This window comes from Sminthopsis crassicaudata, chromosome 3, assembly GCF_048593235.1.
Source record: "Sminthopsis crassicaudata isolate SCR6 chromosome 3, ASM4859323v1, whole genome shotgun sequence".
Taxonomy (NCBI): domain Eukaryota; kingdom Metazoa; phylum Chordata; class Mammalia; order Dasyuromorphia; family Dasyuridae; genus Sminthopsis; species Sminthopsis crassicaudata.
The window spans coordinates 630,401,765-630,423,308 of NC_133619.1; the positions used below are offsets into that span (position 1 = coordinate 630,401,765).

Here is a 21,544-nt window from a genome sequence, read left to right on the forward strand (position 1 = left end):
ATGCATGTGTACATGTATATACACATATATAAAACACACAGATACAAATATAGATATGTGTGTCTATAGATAGACAATACATATGCAAACACACATACATGCATGCAATGTATACATAATATACACAATACAATATCCATATACTTGTATAATGCAGTTGTGCATGTGTGTACACACACAAAACACACACATACATGTATATATACATGAATGCATCTACACTCATATACAAACACACATACGTGCCGTGTATACATATACATGTACCCACAATGCAATACACATATAATTGCATGAACACAATTCTTCATGCTTGTGCATGTGTGTATATACACATAAAACACATATACACAGATATAGATATGTATATATGTACAAAATATATATGCAAACACACATACCTGCAGTGTATACATACATATACACATCCACGATATAGTACACACATACTTGAATAATACAGTTCTGCATTCATGTGCATGTGTGTATATACATATATAAAGCAAACACATACAGATATAAATATGTATGTGTATATATATATGTGTGTGTATATATATATATATATATATATATATATATATATATATATATATATATATATATATATATATATATATATATATATATATATATATACACACACACAATACATATGCAAACACCCAGCACACATGCATGCACATACATACATAAAGTACATATACACATACACAACACAATACACACATCTTTGCATACATACAGTCCTGCATGCATGTGTCTGTGTGTATATATACATATACACATGCACACTATAAACATATATATGTAGACACAAATATACATTCAATACATATTTATATACCTAATGATACACATCCTACAGGTGATATATGCACTGTTTGTTGGTATATACATGCATGTACTATATACATGCACACCTAGACATACACAGAGGCATTTTTGCATGCATATATAAGCATACAGAGTATGTGGAAAGGCGTAGCAGCTTCAGGGTCCTGGGGAGGCCTCTTGCAGCCTTGGAGCTGAATCTCAAAGGAAGCCTGGAATGTGCAGAGGTAGAAGTTCAGTGGGAGAGTATTGTGGGCATGAAGGGGGGAGGGGGCAGGCAGAGCATAAGTCCTGAAGTGGAGGTGGAGGAACGCACCTGCTGGAAGCCATAGCTGGGCTCTGGTGTCCATGGGAAGCACCAGTGTCTGAGGAACCTGGGCATGTGCTTCTGACCCCAACCCCAGACCTCTTTCTGCTGCTCCATGCTCACACTCTCCCTTCTTTAGGAGCTTACCTGGGCAGCTTACTGGCACAGTAGATAAAACAGCAGGCCTGGAGTCAGGTAGACTTGACTTCAGATCTGGCCTCAGATTCTAACTGTGTGACCCTGGCCAAGTCACTTCACCCTGTTTGCCTCAATTTCCTCATCTTTAAAATGAGCTGGAGAAGGAAATGCTAAACCGCTTCAATATCTTTGCTAAGAAAACCCCAAATGAGGTCAGGAAGAGTTGGGCATAGATGAACCACAAATTCTGTGTGAGCCTGGGCAAATCACCTAAAATCTCCAAACCTCCGCTTTTCTGTCTGTAAAATGGGGCTAAGAACAGCACCTATCTCACAGGGCTGTTCTAAGGATCAAGACATGAGGTGTTTGGAAACCTTAGTGCTCACATGAGCCATACTTTTAATCTTGATTCCAGCCTAGTATGTACACATGTTCTCAGAAATCACATACTCCCTTTTTCTTAGCCTCATATCTCCTTCCTCCTTAACCTGGCTTTCTGCCCTGGATGGGAATGATGTGGTCTGGAGGGCTTCTGGATGTGGGTGACGAGACTGGGGACCAGTCAGGGATTTGAGGAGACGGTAGCCCCACAGAGACACTTGAGGAAATGGCACATTGGGTTTAGAATTGAGAGCCTAAGTTCTAATATTTATCAGCCGTGCGACCATGGACAGGTGGTTGAATGTGTTTGGGACCCTGTTTGCTCATCCGTTTAATGAGGAGATAGGACTGGGCAACTTCTAGGGTTTGTTCCTACTCTAGATGGCTAAGCCTGTGAATCTCAGGAAGGTGAAATGCTAGAAAGCTCAGTGTTCAGAATCCAGAATTAGCCGTCCGTCGAAGAGTGTCTTCAGATATTTGGAGCCTTGTCCTTTGGAAGAGGGATTAGATTTGGACAAGCTCAAGAAGAGTGGACAAAGCTATGGGGCAGACAGATGTTTGATGTCAGGAAAAAGCCTCCCAACAATTAGATCTGGCTAAAAGTGGATCGGACTGCCAGGTGGGTAGGGAAAGGGTTTGATGTAAGGTTGAATTGCAAAAGTGCTCTTTAAGCCCAGGTTTTCTTTTTTTTTTTTCTTTTCTTTTCTTTTTGGTGTTTTTTTTTTTTCATTGCAACACATTCCTGGTGCTCCAATCCTTACATGCTCTCAAAGAACCAGACAGTGTGAACATATGTGGCCCAGGCAAGGCAGGTCCCAGCCTGTGGATGGATGGCAGACTCTCTACAGGGCTCCCACTCCTGGCATCTGCCTTTGGCCTCTTGTCTTGGAACCAGACATCTCAAGTTGGCTTGGGAAAGCTGCGAGACTCAGCAAGTATCTGGGGCTTTCCCTCTTCAGGAGGATCAAGCATCGATGTTGGCTCTCAGTGGAAGGACTAGGGGCTGGCACGGCCAGCTGGGGTGAATGTGAGGTGTCCGATGGCTTCCTCAGATCGGAGGGGAACTAATTTGTTCCTTCTTCAGTTTTAAAGCACTTCGTGTGGCGAGATGGGTCAAGGCAAGGGTGACCTCCAGAGAAAGATGTTTCTGTGGGCCGAGATGGTCATCGAGGGTCTCCAAAGTCGCACGTAGCTCTGGTCATACGATCAGGAAAAGTGAGGATAAATATTTGCGGTGGAAAGGACCCGATACTCGTAACTCTGCCAAGTGTTTTTAGCTGCTGTGTCAGTTGCGTTCTGGATGAGTGGTTTCATGTCCTGCCAAAGTGGTATTTTTAAAACGACTTTTTAAAGTTTCTCTGTTTACACTTGTATGGCTGTGCGTGCACACACACACTTCCAGGAAAGAGGCTCACCAGTGGCTCATTGATTTACTTATTTGTTTGTTGGTTCACTGTCCTTTGGGAAGGGACTGTGGCCCTTCTCTCCTATCCCCTCCTGGGGCTTGGGGTTCTTGCCTGTTAAAGGGAGTCATGGGTCTCATTGGTGGCCACTCCCTGACTGAGCCCAAAGCCACTGTCCCCTTGGCTTCCTTTCCTTAGGAAGTGAAGGGAGGGTGGTGGGTTGTGTACTTGTTATGCTGTTTTGTTACCTGGAGACATGCTGTTCTGGAAACAGAGTCCTGGACAGACAAGGACGGACGTGTGCAATCACTCACAGGACCGCAGCTTTGTCCTGGAAACCACTGGAGTGCTTTGTTTATTGAGGCTGACAATAGCTCTTCTACCACTTAAAAAGGCTTCCTTGGTCCTGGGGTGCCCTGAGTTTCAATGGTAGCACGCAGAGGTCATACCATTCATTCTCATTCTCTCTGTCTCTGTCTCTGTCTCTCTCTATGTCTGTCTGTCTCTCTCTGTGTCTGTCTCTCCCTCTCTGTCTCTCTGTCTCTATCTTATTTGTCTCTCCATTTCTCTTCTGTCTGTCTCTCTCTGTTTCTCTTTCTCTGTTTCTGCCTCTCTGTCTCTGTCTCTCTTTCTGTCTCTGTCTCTCTCTGTGTCTCTGTCTCTCTCTCTCGTCTTTCTCTCTCTCTGTCTCTTGTCTCTCTCTCTCTGTGTCTCTGTGTCTCTCTCTCTCTGTGTCTCTGTCTCTCTCTCTCTGTCTCTCTCTTTCTCTCTCTCTCTTTCTCTCTGTCTCTGTCTCTCTCTCTGTGTCTCTGTCTCTCTCTCTCATCTCTCTCTGTCTCTCTCTCTGTCTCTGTCTCTTGTCTCTCTCTCTTTCTCTCTCTCTGTCTCTGTCTCTCTGTCTCTGTCTCTCTGTCTGTCTGTCTGTCTCTCTCTCTGTGTCTCTCTCTGTGTCTCTGTCTGTCTCTGTCTCTCTCTCTCTGTCTCTCTCTCTGTCTCTGTCTCTGTCTCTCTCTCTGTCTCTCTCTCTGTCTCTGTCTCTGTCTCTGTCTCTCTCTGTCTCTGTCTCTGTCTCTCTCTCTCTCTTTCCCTCCTCCCTTCCATTTCCCCCTCCTTCTCTCTCCTCTTTTTTTGTCTCTTTCCCTTCCTCACTCCTGCTCTTCACTCTTTTAGTTTCTTTCTGACTTCCTCCTTCTCTGCTCTTTTTCTCTTTCTCCTCCTTTTCTCTTTCAATTCTTTCTCTTCTCCTTCCCCTTCTCTCTCTTTCTCCTGTCTTCAGATAGAACCCTATAAACTCTACAAACACACACACACACACACACACACACACACACACACACACACACACTCTGTAAAACTTGCTATTTGGGGAGGTGAATTATGTCATCAAAAAATTTGGATTGGACACCGAGCATGTTCTGGGCTCTGTACTTGATGTCTACACTACCTTGCCAATACTTCAAGCTCTTTGACTTCATGAGTATGAGTATGCCCTGAGAGGTAGCATATTAAACAATCTCATCACAGTCACATCATCTAACTCGTATCCAAAAAATAATATACCCAGGAAATGTTCATCCAGCCTTTCAGTCAGTCAGAAATATTTATTAAGGGCTGACAATGTGCCAGGCAATATGGTAGGTGCTGAGGATACAAAGACAGAAAGGAAACCGTCTGTCCCCTAAAGGGTTTGTATTCCATCAGTCATTATATGTTTAAATATATGTACTTCTTTTTTTGCTTGAAGACTAGAAATGAGGAGAGACTTTTCTACTTGCTGTCTACTGCGGGTCAGATCTTGTTTTGGAAAAGTTTAATTGTGGGAAGTTATTGTTTTTTCTTTTTTCCTCCCAGACCTTAAACCCAAATTTGTTCCTTTGCTATCTCCTCTGCTTGCTTCTGGTTCTGTTTTTTGTGACTCAGCAGAGCAGAGTTTATCTCTCCACTGAGACAGTCCTTCCAATGCCAAAACACTTATCCCACCCTTCTCCTACTAGGCAAACATCCCCAAATCTCCTACCACCCCTTTTCACTCAATAATCCTTCATTAATTAAGTGCCTACTATAGGCTTGGTGCTATATATGCTAGGTGATGGGGAGACAAAGGAAGAACCTGAAATAATTCTTGACCTCAAGAACTTTCCATTATACTTATGGTGATGAGATAATAGGATCCTAGATAGAACTGGGAGAGATCCATCCTCCATATTTTTCAAATGAGGAAACTAAGGCCCAGGGAGGTAAAGTGACTAGTCAAAATCACAAAAATAGTATCAGAGATGTCATTTGAACCATTTGGATAACAAATTCACAGTTCATTTCTCATCCTGTTCCCAAAATCTTTCTGTTATGCCCTGAATAAAAGTATTATGGCCCACCCCACTTCCTTGCCATTAGGACCGGAAGAATTGAGTCAGGAAAAACCCTGGAGCTCCAATCATCTTTACATATCATTGTGTCATAAACTCCAAGTGCATTATCTCGGATAATTCCCCCTCCATTTGAATTGCCCCTTGCCTCACTGTCTTTCGTCCTCAACCTTCTTATCTATTTTTTTTTCATAAATCATTTTTATTATAGCTTTTTATTTACAAAACATATGAATGGATAGTTTTTCAGTATTGACCCTTGCCAAACCTTCTGTTCCAACTTTTCCTCTCCTTCCCTCCACCTCTTCCCCCAGATGACAGGTAGTCCAATACATGTTAAATATGTTAAATGCAATATACATATTTATACAGCTATCTTGTTGCTCAAGAAAGATTGGATTTAGAAAGAAGGTTAAAAAGCACCTGAGGAAGAAAACAAAAATGCAAGCAAACAATAACAGAAAGAGTGGAGATGCTGTGTTGTGGTCCACACTCATTTCCCATAATTCTCTCTCGAGTGTAGCTAATTCTCTTCATTACTGAATAATTGGAACTGGTTTGGTTCTTCTCATTGATGAAGAGAGCCACATCCATCAGAACTGATCATCATATAGTACTGTTTCAACCTTCTTGTCTTAACCCCTATCCTTTAAGGATTAAGTTATGATCCTTTCCTGGAATTATGACCCACCCAGTGTCCTCCCCCCCCTTTTCTGTCTTTGTTTCCTCTATAAGATTATTTGCTCAGATTATGTATTCTGTTTGCGAACCGTACTTAGTTAAAACCCTATATAAATTCCCTGCCTCAGTTCCTTGGGGCAGGAATGATTTGGACATGAGTCCCATCTGGTTGGCTAGCCCAAACTCTCCACATTAAAAGATTAAAAACCAATCTGGATCTTGCCTCAGTTTCTCTGGTTTTACATTTCTAGCTCAATAGAATTGGCCAGGACTTGCATTCCAGTGACATGACCTTTCAGAGTCCGGGTTCATCTTCTTGCTATGATAAAAGACCAAAGATGGGCATGGATGGGATGGATTTATTGGTGTGAGCAGGACCGTTGAATATAGCCGGCCAATTTCCATTGAATTGAATTGATACAAGAGACATATAATAGATGATCCGTATTCCCAAGTTGCTTTAATTTTGGTGGAGATGGAGAAACAAAACTAATACTATACCCATAGCCTGAAACAAACAAAAAAAATTTAATAAATGTTTGCCTAAGTGATATGAATTGTTTAGTACAAGATAGTTTTCAATTTGAAACCTATGATATTGACTCTAAGTATTTTGGGAGATCGTGAAATGTTGTAGTGATTATGGAAGAGATAGGATGGGAATGGGAAAGGTTTGGATAGGTGAGAGTAAAAATGGAGGGATATGGATATTCATCTCCTAGGGGAAGAAACCTCAACATTACACAGAAGTGGATTAGTACTATTCCGTTTTCCTGGTTTTATTAAGTCTTTGTCATGTGCACTGTCTAAATCCCACATTAGGGCAATCACCCCCAAAACAGTTGATCAGCATTTAAGGTCAGGCAGTGTCCCTGATTGCTTACTAGACTGGGCTTGGGTCATTGCTGTGTCTCTAAGATATGATCCTCAGATAAAATTTCTTAGAGGACCTAAAAGAGGACAATTTATCACACTAAAAGTTACTGACTGATGGACGCTGTGCATTTTTTCTTTCTTTTTTTAAATTTTTTTTTAATTTTATAATTATAATTTTTTGACAGTATATATGCATGAGTAATTTTTTAATAACATTATCCCTTGTATTCAGTTTTCCAAAATTTCCCCTCCCTCCCTCTACTCCCTCCCCTTGATGACAGGTAATCCCATACATTTTACATGTGTTACAGTATAACCTAGATACAACATATGTGTGTAAATACCATTTTCTTGTTCGTGCATTTTTTCTTAGGAGATATTTTTAATTTGAAGAGGACCACTGCCATCACTTTGGAGGTTATTGGGGGGAAATTTCTGAATCAAAGACCTATTTTGATATTATGAGATTATGGCACATGAACTATTTGTTTACATCTAACTGAATGTGCATTTTGCATTTATCAACCTGTGTTTGAGATAGAAGAGGCCTTCATTTCAGGAAAGGATCAAGGTGAGAAGCCAGGTTAAATCAGATTAGAAGACCAAGACTTATTAGTAGAAGAAGTTGAGAACTGGAGAAGTATATAAAAGCCAAAAGATTTGACAGGAGGTGGGTACAGCTGACAAAGAGGCTCAGTTGTTGAGTGGGGAACTGATCTGATCAGAGGAAAGTTCTGTGTGAAAGAGCGGATTGGAGGAAAAGTCTTCTGCCCTGCTCTCTAGTGCCACTTGGTGCTCCAGAGATAAAAACCATTAAAGGCTTGCCTTCATGGCTTTCATCTTAAAGTCTAAAGAGATAAAACCCTTAATAACGTCCCAATTTAAATCATTGGGAAGTACTTAACAAAATACATAAATAAAATAATACAATACAACCTAGATAATATTAATTTGTGGTTTTCTAAGTCAATATGAAGGCTTCAGGATCTATTTCTTTTGAATTTGAAAACACTTGTCTAAGCACTGCTTGCTTATTATAAGAGAATTAAAAGAGGTTAAGTGACTTGCCCAGAGTCACTTAGCTACTATTTGTCAGAGACAGATCTTTTGTGCAGTTTTCCTAACTGCAAGGTTGATTTCTATGCAGCTCTCCCACCTCATCTATGGAGCTATGTCCAAAATAAATACTGTATAAGATCGTTTTGGAGGGTCATTTAGAAGCTGGTATACAGTTGGGACTTATTAAAGGCTTCAGATAGTGTCTGGTATAAGCTTTTATGGAAACTTGGGATTCTCAAAGACAGCCCATTTCTTGAATGGGTAACTTTCTGCGTGCAGACACAGCAGAAGGAGTTTTGAGCAATAAAAACTTCAGTCTTGTTGGACCATAATAGTGTGGGGAGGAGATTGAAGAATAATGAATGTGGACAGGTAGTTAAGGGCCAGTTTTTGGAGGCTCTAAATTTAGCCCAAGAATTGAAATTACATTTGGCAATTTTAGGTAACTGACTGAATGAGTAGTTCCTTTCCCAGAGACCCTTGCACTGGGGAAGAAGGACTCAGCCCCTAAAGTCTTCCTTACAAGTGAATAAATAGCCCTGGACAGAGTTCTGGGGTGGCTCGGTTTCAGAAGTGTCTGGAACTATTCCAAAGGAAGTCAGACTTCATTGAGGTGAACGCCAACCTCGTGAAACAGCTTCCCCCCAATATTCCACAGGTAGGATTTTATGAGCACCTAAAATTCCATCTCTAGTGCCGCCCCCCACTCTGCTTGGCACAGGGGCAAATACTCATGTGGGCTGGCTGCTGTCTCTCCTATAGCACCATGGTTGTCTTTACCACTCATGTTTACCACAGGGCACTGATGGAAAAGTCTGCTGTCCCCAAGTACTGCTGGGACAGTTGCTCGGAGGGGATTCTGGCAGGGGGAAAGGATGCTGGATTCGACATGGAATATCCTGGGTTCAAATACCACCCTTGCTATTTCAGACCAGTGTGAATTCAGTTAAGGCATTTCCTTTCCCTGGGTCCCCCTTTCTTGCTCAAGAAAGATTTAGGACTTGATGACGTTTCTGGTTTCTTTATGATCTCCAAAGTCCTTTTGACCTTCTCACCTATGAATTCAGTGATCCTTGGGACCAAGAGTCTTGGGAATCTTATCTGAGAAAGGATCCTACAATAGGGAAATCCTTTAAGGAAGGTCAGGGGCAAAGATCAGTGGGCAAAGCATTGGATTTGGGATGGGGAGGCCTTTGCTTAGAATCCTAGCTCCTTGTGACCTAGCACACATCACATCGGATGTCCTCAACTGTAGAATCAGGGGCTTGATAAGGTTCCCTCCAGAGAATCTGGGATTCTGGAAAATAATATCCGATGATGTTCATCAAACTGGAAAATAATACCCGATGATACTGCTGATCTCTCTCAGAGTAATTGAAACAACAAATGCCCACCGTGTCAAGATACCAGGCAGAGTTTCCAGGGGGTAATGCATTGAAGCTGCCTTTGCAACCCTTGTTGATATCTCAGTGCTGTTCAGGGGAGCTTGCTTCCTCCTCCACTCCACTGCAGGGAAGGCCTCCCTAATCCTTCTTTCCTCTGAGCCTTCCGTCCTTACAACATAGTTGAGGTTGCCTGGGTGCTCTCCTTACTGAGGATGTGAGAATATGAGAAAAGAGATAGAAACAGATGGTGATTTTCTGAAGATTTTATTTCCAGCCAGCCCCGGCCCCTCACTTCTCTCTCATCCCCTTCTTCTCCATCTTCCAAGGTCTCCTGACTCTTGTCACATCCTGGCTTTGCAGATTTAATGAGAGGGGAAGTAGTTCCTTGAACTCATGGCTCCTCAGAGCAGGAGTGTGGAAACCTCAGAGAAGAGGTTTATGATGGAAATGTTTTCTGGGGATGGAGAGCTGATGGAAGGAGGTGTGGAGACGAGGAGTAGGGAGGGGAGTGTAGGAATAACTGGGATTTACCAAATGGGGCAAAGCAAATCTTAACTAATAACAGTGACCAAGAGTAACATGACCTTGCCTCTGAGGCTTTTGACTTTCCAAGCTCGAGGTCCCCCGCCTGCCTACGACAAGAATGGAAAGTGTGGAAGGAGAAGTAGTACCGAAGCCGGCCTGGAGTTTAACCCTTGGAAGTCACAAGGGTGGGAATCGTTGGCAGGAACGGTGATTTAGCCCATCCCTCTGTCTCCAGATTGAAGGGCTCCTTCCTTGTCCTAGACACAGAGAGAGCCATTCTGCACTTCCAGGCCTCGGAGGGAATGTTCTTTGGGGTCCAACCATTGCTTCTCCTCTTGCATCAGACTCTTTCTCTGAGTTCTTCTCTGACAAACTACATTGGTCTTCTCACTTTGCGAACTTTGACCACACTTGGGAGTCATAGAATCCTAGAACTTTAAATCCTAAAGGGTCCTTAGAGTGGAGAATATCTGAGCTGGAGGAGATCTTTGAGTAGAGAATATAAGAAGTGGGAAGGCCCTTAGAATACAGAATGTGTGGGAAGAACCTTAGAACATGAAATATTAGTCATGGGAGTGACTCTAGAACATGGAATGTCAGATATGGGAGGAGCCCTTAGAACAGGGAACATTAGAGCTGGGAGGAGCCCTTAGAACAGGGAACATTAGAGCTGGGAGGGACCTTAGAACAGGGAATGTTAGAGCTGGGAGGGACCTTAGAACAGGGAATGTTAGAGCTGGGAGGGACCTTAGGACATAGAATGTCAGGTGTGAGAGAATCCTTAGAACATGGAATGAAAGAATTGGGAAGGCCCTTAGAATACAGAATGTGTGGGAAGCACCTTAGAACATGAAATGTGAGTCATGGGAGTGACTCTAGAACATGGAATGTCAGATATGGGAGGAGCCTAAGAACATGGAATGTCAGACAAGGAAGGGTCCTTAGAATATGGAATATTAGACATGGGAATGACCCTAGAACATGGAATGTCAGATATGGGAGGATCCTAAGAACATGGAATGTCAGTCATGGAAGGGGCCCTGAGACCCAGAAAAGTGAGGTCAGTGGCCCAGGGTCACTCTGCTTGGAAGTGAACTGGGCCAGCCCAGCACTGCCTTCATGCTACTCATCTAATCCATCCATTGTCTGGGCTCTTGCGTTTAGTGGTTGCTTATATTATTTCTCACGCTGTTTCATATGCATTAGTCTCGTCTCCCCAGATAAATTGTGAGCCCCCCAAAGGCCATAACATTGGCCTTCTTTATCCCCCTGCAAACCTGCAGATGTCTAGCTTCAACAAAGAACTTGGGTAATTCTGTTCAAAAAGCCTGTCTTAATTAACCCCCCGGTGGTTAGTTCTAGAGTGGAGGCTGCCCAGTGAGGATGAGGTAGGTTTAGCTGCCATCCATGGGGGCTTTTAAATCGGAGTGAGTAATCAGACTTAGAGGCAGCCATGACCGAGAGCTGGGGACTCCTTCCATCCGGGAGGCTGGAACTGCTGCGGGTCTTTGTGGCACGGCTAACTTTCGTGGGTCTCCCAAACCTCACGTCTTCTTTGTCCCACTCCTGAGGTGGCGGGTTCTGGGAGCAGAGGACCGTAGATTTGGAGCTTCCAGAGGCCCTCTGGCCCAGCAATAACAAAATAGAATGGGAGAGTGGACGGAGCAGACCTTTGGAATGGATAGAGCAGGGCAGAGAGTACCCACAAGCCACTGGCCTTTTGATAAAACCGATGAGCAGAAAGTCAGCAACCAAACCTCAAACACCGGGGAGCAGACCCCACGTCCAGTAAATAAGAAATTATAAGACAGATTTCAGGGTAGGATACAAAAGTTCTAATGATGCTCAGGGATCGTCTAGGACCTTGGAGCTGGGGATGACTGCAACCTGCTCCTTATGGAGTTCAAGAGATCTGTCAAATCCTGACTCTGTCAAATCCTGGGCAAGTCCCTTAATCAATCTGGCCCTTGAGGTGCTCAACAATAAAACAAAAGCCTTAAATTATAATGATGCTCAGGATCCTTTAGGACCTTGGAGCTGGGGATGGATGCGACTTGGCTCCTTATGGGAAGAGTACTGGATTTGGAGTTCAAATCTTGGGCAAGTCCCTTAATCAATCTGGGCCTCAAGGTGCTCAACAAAAAAGCCTTAAATGAGATGAGTTCTAAACAACCTCCTAGCTTTAAATCTACCCTCTTATGATGCTAGGGGCAGGACATAGAAAGTCTTGGCCAAGTTCACACAGGAGGAGAAAAGGGCAGAGCCGGGACTTCTGAGAGACTCAGACCCAGAAAGGGTCTTGGAGCCATGGAGTCCGTTCCTTCTTTTTACAGATGAGGAAACTGAGGTCTGAATAGGTTAAGGGACTTGCTCAGGGTCTCACATCTAGTAAGTATCTGAGGCAAAATTCAAAGTTGGGTCTTTCTGCTTTATCAGAGGAGTTTTTCCATTCTCTTGCCCCTTTGAATGCAGCTGTCTAAGACAAGGTCATATTTCTCTTCTCCCTCTTTCATTAACTCCCCCCCTGCTTCTTCTTCTTCTTTTTTTTCAGGACTACTTATTACACAGACTATCGGCAGGTATACAACATGGAGTACCAGACCGTCTATAAGTGTTGCCCAGGATGGTACCAGCTCAGTAACGACGAGGGCTGCCTCTACCGTAAGTCCCCTGGCCCCTGCCTCCTGCCCTGTGATATGGCTCATATTACCCTTTCCCTCACGCTTCATTATGGCCCACATCCCCTCCACCTTGCAGCTGCAGCAGACACTATAAATCTCCATCTCATAAAAGAGTTTCTAATGGGGGGAAAACATTCTCCCCAGCTTCTCCAGACACAGTCAGATTTTTTTTTTACCCTGGGCTTTATGGAACTTCCTCACTCCAACATGAAAAGATTTCCAGGGTCTGTTCACTCGCTGACTTGGTTTGCCAAAAACTATTAAAAATAAAATAATAAAACACAGGAGTAAAAGAAAAAAACCCATAAATTCCCCAAACGCCCGTCCCTGGCAAGGGCTGTGGAAAGAGTAAGCTGGGCTCAGATCAGAGCTGTCACCATGTAGAACATGACTTGTTGGCTGTGAATGGCGGGGGCTCTGCCGACGGGATTCCATCTTGGCCAACACGCTCGCTCCTGTTTTCCCTCGTTTTCTTCACGTCTTTCAGATGGCACTGGGGCTCTGGCCTCCCTGAGCTGAGCAACCTGTTGTGACAGTTTGCAGCTGGCAAACTTGGGCAGAAGAGCAGATCCCTGCCTTGGTCTCGCACCCGGGACCCACATCTCCAGTTGGTTCTTGCATTTGGCTTCCTAGTTTGCCCAAGTAACACTTGAGCCTAGCATAGGATGGTGCAATTAACTCCCCTTTGAATTTGGGAGGCAGCAGCCTCCCATAAAGAGTGAAGAAAAATATTCTAAAGGTCCTCCCTTGATTTTATGGGGCTAAATTTTTCAGAGGGACGAAGATCCTCAGACATGGATTTCCCATAAAGCAATGCAGTGGAGTGATAAAGAATTCTGGATTTGAAGTGGAGACTCTGTGTTCAAATCCTAGCTCTACTGTTTAGGATCTGTGTGACCTCAGGAAGGAACAGAGAAAGGAAAAAAAAAGTATACATTAAGCACTTATTAAGGAAAGAAAGAAGCAAGTATTAAATGCCTACTATGTGCCAAGCACTCTATGGAGCATTTTACAAATATTATGCCATTTGAACTTTACAAGTGAGTGTTCCCTACTTTCTAGTTGAGTAAACTGAGGCAAATAGGGATTTGTGACTTTTTTTTTTACTCTTTTAGTAATGAGTATGTGAAGTCAGACCTTCTTGACTCCAGGCCAGCACACTATTCACTGTGTCACCTAGTTGTTTCCTTAGGAAAGGATATTTTTCTGAGTCCTACATTGTTAGAGGAAGAGGCAACTTCATTCATTACATAGAGCAATGGGCCAGGAGTCAGGAAGATTCATCTTCCTGAGTTCAAATCCAGCCTCAGACACTTTCTAGCTGTGGGACTCCAGGCAAGTCATTTCACTGTTTGCCTCAGTTTCCTTATCAGTAAAGTAAGCTGAAGAAGGAAATGGCAAACTACTCTAGTATCATGAAGAGTTGCAATAAGACTGAAATGACCTAAGAAAAAAATTTCCAGGCTCTGTGCTAACCACTGGGGACAAAAAGAGGAGTAAAGACAGTCCTTGCCTCTCAGGGGAAGGGCAATAAACAGACAAGTATTATTATCAATAATCAGTAAAATAATATAATTGAGAAAAGAAAGATACCAGGCTCAAGAAAGATTGGGAAAAGCTTCCTGGAGAAGCTGGAGGGAGGCAGGGAAGGCAGGAGGTAGCGATAAGGAGGAAGCGCATTCCTGGTCTGGGATCATCCAATGGGAGGACTCAGTGTCTGCTAAGAACAGTCAGGAGGCCACGAAATGCATTATAATTTCTAATTAATGTAACTCTCTTTGGTTATGGATTGGGATGGATGCAGGAAACGTGAGCACAGAGTTATAATTTGAGGTTTTCTTTGGAAGAGTACCAAAACATTTTGCATATCTCCTCTTCTTCCCATTTCCCTTCAAGTTCTCCGGGCATATGCCCATTATTTCCAGGTAAGCATTATAATTGAGGACTTAAATTTTACCATCAGTGGATGGATGAGTTAATCGCTCACCTGTAAATGGCAGATAAAGCTGTACAGACATGATTCCCGAGCCACGGGGATCTGTTGTTTCCACCTGGTCCTCCTTCAGGATTTCTTTCTCCATGATCTCCAGGAATTTTCATCCTGTGGCTGATACTGGATTTAAAACAATCTCACTACTAGCAAGGACCCCAGAGGCCTTCTAGATTAATTTTTGTTTGTTCTGGAATATTCCGGCCAGTGATTATTAGACTTCTTCCTAAACATCCTATTGATGTAATCAGTAAGCATTTATAATGTGTCTGCTGTGTACCAGGTGCTATACTAATCAAAGATAAAAGAGAAACAATTCTTGCTTTCAAGGAGCTAATATTCTATTATTTTTTATATTTAAAAACATACTTTTATTTAAATTGTGTGATTAACAATATACAATAAATAAAAAAAAAACATTGGGAAGAGAACATACTGGCCTTGATGTGACTCATTCCAGGGACTTATGTCCGTATCCTAAATTTAGTCCAAGTAAGAACCAGAAGGACTGACATTTTATTAGTGAGACAACATTTGCACTCTAATGCACATGCAAAATAAATCTGAGGGGCTTTTTGAGGGGAGGTATCAGAGAAGGCCACATGGAGGAGGTGTGATTGGAAAGAAGCTAAGTTTTCCAAGAGGCAGAGGTGAGGAGGGGGTATTCCACACATGGGGGAAAATTGGCATATTTGCAAATACACCGAGATGAAATGTTGCATGCGAGGAAAGGCAAACAAAACGCTCTAGATAGAATTTAGCAGTCAAGAAAGGGAATTAAATCAGCTGGAAAGAAAGGTTAGACTTGGTTATTGGGGCATTAAATGTCAAATACAAGTTAAAAAAAATCTTCAAGGTAACAGAAAACGATCAGAGTTCATTGAGTAAGGGAACGACGGAGTCAGATCTGTATCTTTGGAGTGTCATTTTGGGCCCTTTGTGGAGAATGGATTACAAAGGGGAAAGACTCCAGCCCAATTAGGAGGTCAGGGCTGCAATCCAGGTGAAGGATGAGGAGAGAAAATGAGATATTGTGAAGGAAGAGTGAATGAGGCTTGGCCAATGATTGGATAAGCTGAGACTGAGGAATTCTCCTTCCACTTTGGACACCCTGGTTGTTAGGGAGTTCTTCCTGATAGCAAACCTCCCTCTGCCCCTCGCTCCTCCTGGCCTCTGGGGCCAAGCAGCCCACAGCTAATCCCTCCTCCACAAGGTAGCCCTTTATATGCTTAAAAATAACCTTCAGGTCCTTCCAGTGTTTTCTCCTAGCTAACCATCCTCCATTAATTCACTGTGGTCTTCCCATCTCTGAATATTCTCTAGTTCTTAAAATCTAGTATCTGGAACTGCACATGGCTGTTATCCTCCTGGGGCAGAAGATGGACGTCCTATCATCTCTCTCCTTTTGCAGCCTAAGATTCCATGGGCTTTCTTGGCCGCCATCTTGTATTCTTGACTTGTATCGAGCTGGCTGCTACAACCTGAATAGCCAGATCTCCTCTGGGTTGTCCAATGGAAAGAATGTTGATTTTGGAGATAAAAGACTTGGCTCTGTTCCTTATTACTTCTGTGATGGATGAGTAATCCCTGAGCCTCAGTTTATTTATCTGTAAGTTGAGAGGTTTGGGTGAGATGGCCTCGAAGATCCACTTGTAGCTTTAAGCTTTGAAGCTACTTTTAAACATTTAAAAATATCTTTTATTTTCCTATTGCCTTTATTTCTAAATGTATCCATCACCCAAAGAGCCATCGCTGCATGCAGCCTCAGGTAGAGCCAAATGACCACTTGCCAGGGATGCTTTTGGGTACATGTAAAAAAGAGAAGTCTTTCAAGCTGTCTTTCATCTCTGAGATTCTGTGATAACTACGAGTTTGGGGTCCATGTGTCTTTAATTTTTTTATGTGTCAAATGAGGATGATCAACCTGGTGTAGTCCATAGGGCTCTAGGAAATCTGGCTTCGCATCTTGCCATTTAAAACCTGTGTGACCCTGGTCAAACCCCTTAGTCATTGTGGGGTTCCTCACTGCAGAAAGGCTACAGTTGGACTTAATGATTTCTAAGGCCCAGCTGTAAATCTATGATCCTGTGATTGATTTTCTGCCTATTTCATATAATGTGAAAATTTTAATAATGTATTTATTATATAATATTTATAATAATACAATTATAAATCTAAATAAATTCTATCAATACAATTACAAATATAAATAATAATAATGTAATTATACAATATTTACAATGATACAATTATAAATCTAAATAAATTGTATCAATACAATTAAAATATAAATAATAATAATGTAATTATTATATGATATATATGATGATACAATTATAAATCTAAATAAATTCTATCAATACAATTACAAATATAAATAATAATAATGTAATTATTATACGATATTTATGATGATACAATTATAAATCTAAATAAATTCTATCAATACAATTACAAATATAAATAATAATAATGTAATTATTATACGATATTTATGATGATACAATTATAAATCTAAATAAATTGTATCAATACAATTACAAATATAAATAATAATAATGTAATTATTATATGATATTTATAATAATACAATTATAAATCTAAATAAATTGTATCAATACAATTACAAATATAAATAATAATAATGTAATTATTATACGATATTTATGATGATACAATTATAAATCTAAATAAATTGTATCAATACAATTACAAATATAAATAATAATAATGTAATTATTATATGATATTTATAATAATACAATTATAAATCTAAATAAATTGTATCAATACAATTACAAATATAAATAATAATAATGTAATTATTATACGATATTTATGATGATACAATTATAAATCTAAATAAATTGTATCAATACAATTACAAATATAAATAATAATAATAATGTAATTATTATACAATATTTATAATGATACAATTATAAACCTAAATAAATTCTGTCAATACAATTACAAATATAAATAATAATAATGTAATTACTATACAATATTTATAATGATACAATTATTAACCTAAATAAATTCTATCAATACAATTACAAACATAAATAATAATAATGTAATTATTATACAATATTTATAATGATACAATTATAAATCTAAATAAATTCTATAAATACAATTACAAATATAAATAATAATTACATTATCATTATATTACATTATTCTATAATTAGATTATAATAATACAATTATAATGTAATAGATTACAGCATGGTTCTTAGAAGGTTAAATGGACTCCATTTCTTCTTCTGATAGGTAGAAGTGGAACCTTAGGGTTGTTGTTTGAGGTCCCTTTCCCCTGCTTTCATGGAGAAGAGTGGAGGCTCAGTGGGGAATAGATGCAGGGTCTGGGGAAGATGATACCATCCTCCTGCCACATTCAAGGAATCAGCACATATGTCAATGGGACTGTTCCCCTGCTGAGCCAATTGAGTGGTAGGCTTGCCCGTGAAATTAATTACTCCACATTATGTAAAGTGAGCTTGAGCAGGGCAGAGAGATAACGAGAAGCCTGGAAATTATTTGCTCAGTTTTTACCAAGCTACGCTTCTACTCCCTGGAAGAAATGACCAGCCCAGCTGGATGGAGGCCTTCCAATTCTGGCTAATTTCATGGTTAGGAATTGATGGCTCAGCTCATTTTTTAATTAGAATTAGGAGATGTGACACAAAAAGGGGCGGATTATCGCTGTGACAGGGCCGTGCACAAAGGGGATGGTGACCCTAACCCAGAGATTGCCGACTGGCACTTCCTCTTGGGGAGAGTCAAAGATATTTGGGTCTCTTCGTAACCTGACGCTGGTGATCCTTGACCCCTGTGGCTGGTGAGAAATACCTGCGGCCCAGCTTGTCCGGGGCGGGAGGACCTGCTCTTTCATCCCTTGTTTGGGCTCCTACCAGAAAAATGGATTTTTAAGCTCCTTCTTTTCTTTTTGGTTCTCATTTCTCAGAAGGATGAGAGAGGACCTTTCCATCCAAAAGGTAACTTGTGGAAGGGATGAAGGTTGCAATGGGGTGAGGACATTGAATGCATCCAGAAATATCTTGTATTTTGGGCTGACTTGGGGTGATGGAAAGGAGACAAAAAGGGCAGGAGTGACTGCTTCCCAATAAAGGGAATGATTCTGTGGAGGGAGGGAGAAATGAGAGGACCCTGCCATCAGTCACCAGACCAAGGGAACTGCCACGGGGAGGTGAATCCCTAACAGAGTGCTGACTAGCTTTTGTCCATCTCTGCAGAAATGATGTGGCTGGGGAATGGCTGGGGGATCCATTCCCAGACAGCCCCGGCCTCTTCTGCAGAGGGAAGTCCCAGGGGCCCCTGCAAGACAAAGCTCAGTGCATATTTCTGTCTTCCCAATAGGCCCGTTGCTGATGAGCTGTGAGAACGGGTGCTTTCCCCCTTTATTCTGCTGGGATCTCGGTGCCCCTAATACTTCCTCTGTTGTTTTAAAAAAAATTTTTTTTTGCTTAGGGTGTCTGAGAGGGAACAAAAGGGGTCGTGTTTAGCTGGGGGAGGAGTGGGGATGGAGAGGACAGACATCAAAGCCTGTCATTTCCGTTGGGTGGCCAGGGATTCCAGAGTTGGGCCAAAGGTGTATCATATAACCAGTTCAAAATAAAAATTAGGGTTCAAGTAGGGGGGAGGGGAAGGGAGAGGGATGTGGATGCAAGAGAGGGAAAGCGGAGACCAAGAGAGAAGAGGAAGTGTTCTTTATGTTTCAGTTCTTCATAGTGAGAGGTAGCCTAGTGCAACATTTCCTTCTCATTTCCCATCTCTGTGTCTTAGGTTGTCTTCCCATGGTGGGAATGTGCTCCTGTCTCACCACTGCCTCAGCACTCAGCCCTTATGTGTAACCTTTTCCAAATTTCCCAGCAGCTCTTCCACATCTCTTCCAGGGAGATGATGGTAAATGTTTAACAACTGGCTTTACTCCCCGACTGCCCAATGTATCCTGGTATACTTTTAAATTTAACCTGCATTGTTAACACTTTCTCCATCACTTTCCAGACAATATACAAACTAATAAATCAATCTCTGATTTGTGGAGTTTGCAGATTTCCCAGGACTAAATGTTCACACTAAAAAATTTAACAATCCACTCTTATGGCCAGGCTTCGACACCTCTCTGCTCCCTTTCCCCAATTATCTTGTATTTCCTTTGCTTTATATATACTTATATGGGGGCATGTTGTTTCCCCAAGTTGATTGTGAGCCTTTTAAGAGTAAGAACTAGATTTTTTTTGACATGTATTTCCACATAGTCCCTGGTGATTATTAGGTGATTAATAAATGTTGTTGATTGATTGGATCACAGATTAAAAGTCAGAAGGTAGTAGTAGGCCATCTGCAGAAGGTATCGGGATAACGTAACTGAAAAGTGGCTGGTGGGGTATGATTGGCCATGATGGATAAGAACTTGAGTCACGACTGAAGTGGCTAAACAACATGGATGAGCCTGCGTGGAGGCGATGGACAAGATTAAAAAAAAGAGGATACCTTGATGATGGTAGAAGGTAGATGAAGCCATGGAGTCACAGGACTAACTAGAAAATCATTTAGTCTAGTGGTTCTTAGACATTCTTGGCCCTAGCTAATCTCAGAATCAAGGTTCTAAATGCAGACAATAACTATGGAGGACTACTTTATTTATGGTGAAATAAAGTGCATCGACCCCATTGAGTATCCCTGAACTAGATTAACTCCCTTATTTTATAAAAGAGGAAATCAAGACTTCTAGATATTATTGGTTCAGAGATATAAAATAGGGATAGATCTTTGAAGCTATTTACCTGAATCCACCTCTTTTTACAGATGAGTAAACTGAGGTTTAGAGAGATTAAATAACCTGATGGGAAATTAGCAGAGTTGCTATTTGAGCTCAGGTCACCTCTTTTCCATATCCAGGTTTCTTCCCACTATTCCCCTTGCAAATGATTTTGAATCTTCCTAGCATCCAAGTAGGGTATCTTTAGCTCTGGTGGGGATCACTTTGGAAACATAATCAAGAATGAATCAAGTATGTCTGTACATCTTCAGCCCTGAGATATCTCTCTAAATCAACATTTCTTTAAAAAATAACATTTTATTTGTTTCGATTGCATATAAAGACAATTTTTAAAAATTTAAGCAAATTTTGTTCCAAATTTTCTCCCTCCCTCCCTCACCTTCTTAAAATGATAAACAAATTGATATAGGTTTTATATATATATATATATATATATAATATAAAAAACATCAAATCAAAATTGTGTCATGGACATCCTTTGACAACCTTCTCAGAATAATGTTTTTATTTTTTTCTTTTTTAATTAATTTTATAATTATATATTTTTTGACAGTACATATGCATGGGTAATTGTTTTTTTTTACAACATTATCCCTTGTACTCACTTCTTTTCCAAATTTTCCCCTCCCTTCCTCTACCCCTTCCCCTAGATGACAGGCAATCCCATGCATGTTAAATGTGTTACAGTATAACCTAGATACAATATATGTGTGTAAAACCGAATTTCTTGTTGCATGGTAAGAATTGGAGAATAACGTTTTTAAATAATTGAAGGAATTGCTAAATTTCAGTTAGAAGTTAGTGGAAATAAATATGTATTTTTTCCTATCCAAGTTTAGAAATCCTCTGAAATCCATCTACAGACTCCTTCTTGGGTGTGGACCCCAATTATTGATCTAGGGCAACCCTCCTAATTTTACAGGAGAAGAAGCTAAGAGAGCCCAAAACCATTTATTTAGTAGAACAAGCAGTCTTCAAATTCAAGTCATGTGGCTTGAGACCTAGAACTCTAAAAGGGGACCCTTTGTTGCCTTATAGGCTGGGAGTGTTTTGATTTCAGACTCAACAGTCTTGGAGTTAGCCATCTAGTGTAACCCATACTAGAT

General features: G+C 41.1%; 1 protein-coding gene across 1 annotated transcript in view; it reads left to right on the plus strand.

Moving 5' to 3' along the window:
• Positions 1 to 21,544, plus strand: part of MEGF6 (multiple EGF like domains 6) — a 376,924-nt gene that overhangs the window by 40,214 nt on the left and 315,166 nt on the right. The window contains 1 exon segment of the mRNA XM_074306481.1: positions 12,507 to 12,616. Within this exon segment, the coding sequence (XP_074162582.1) occupies positions 12,507 to 12,616 (110 nt within the window).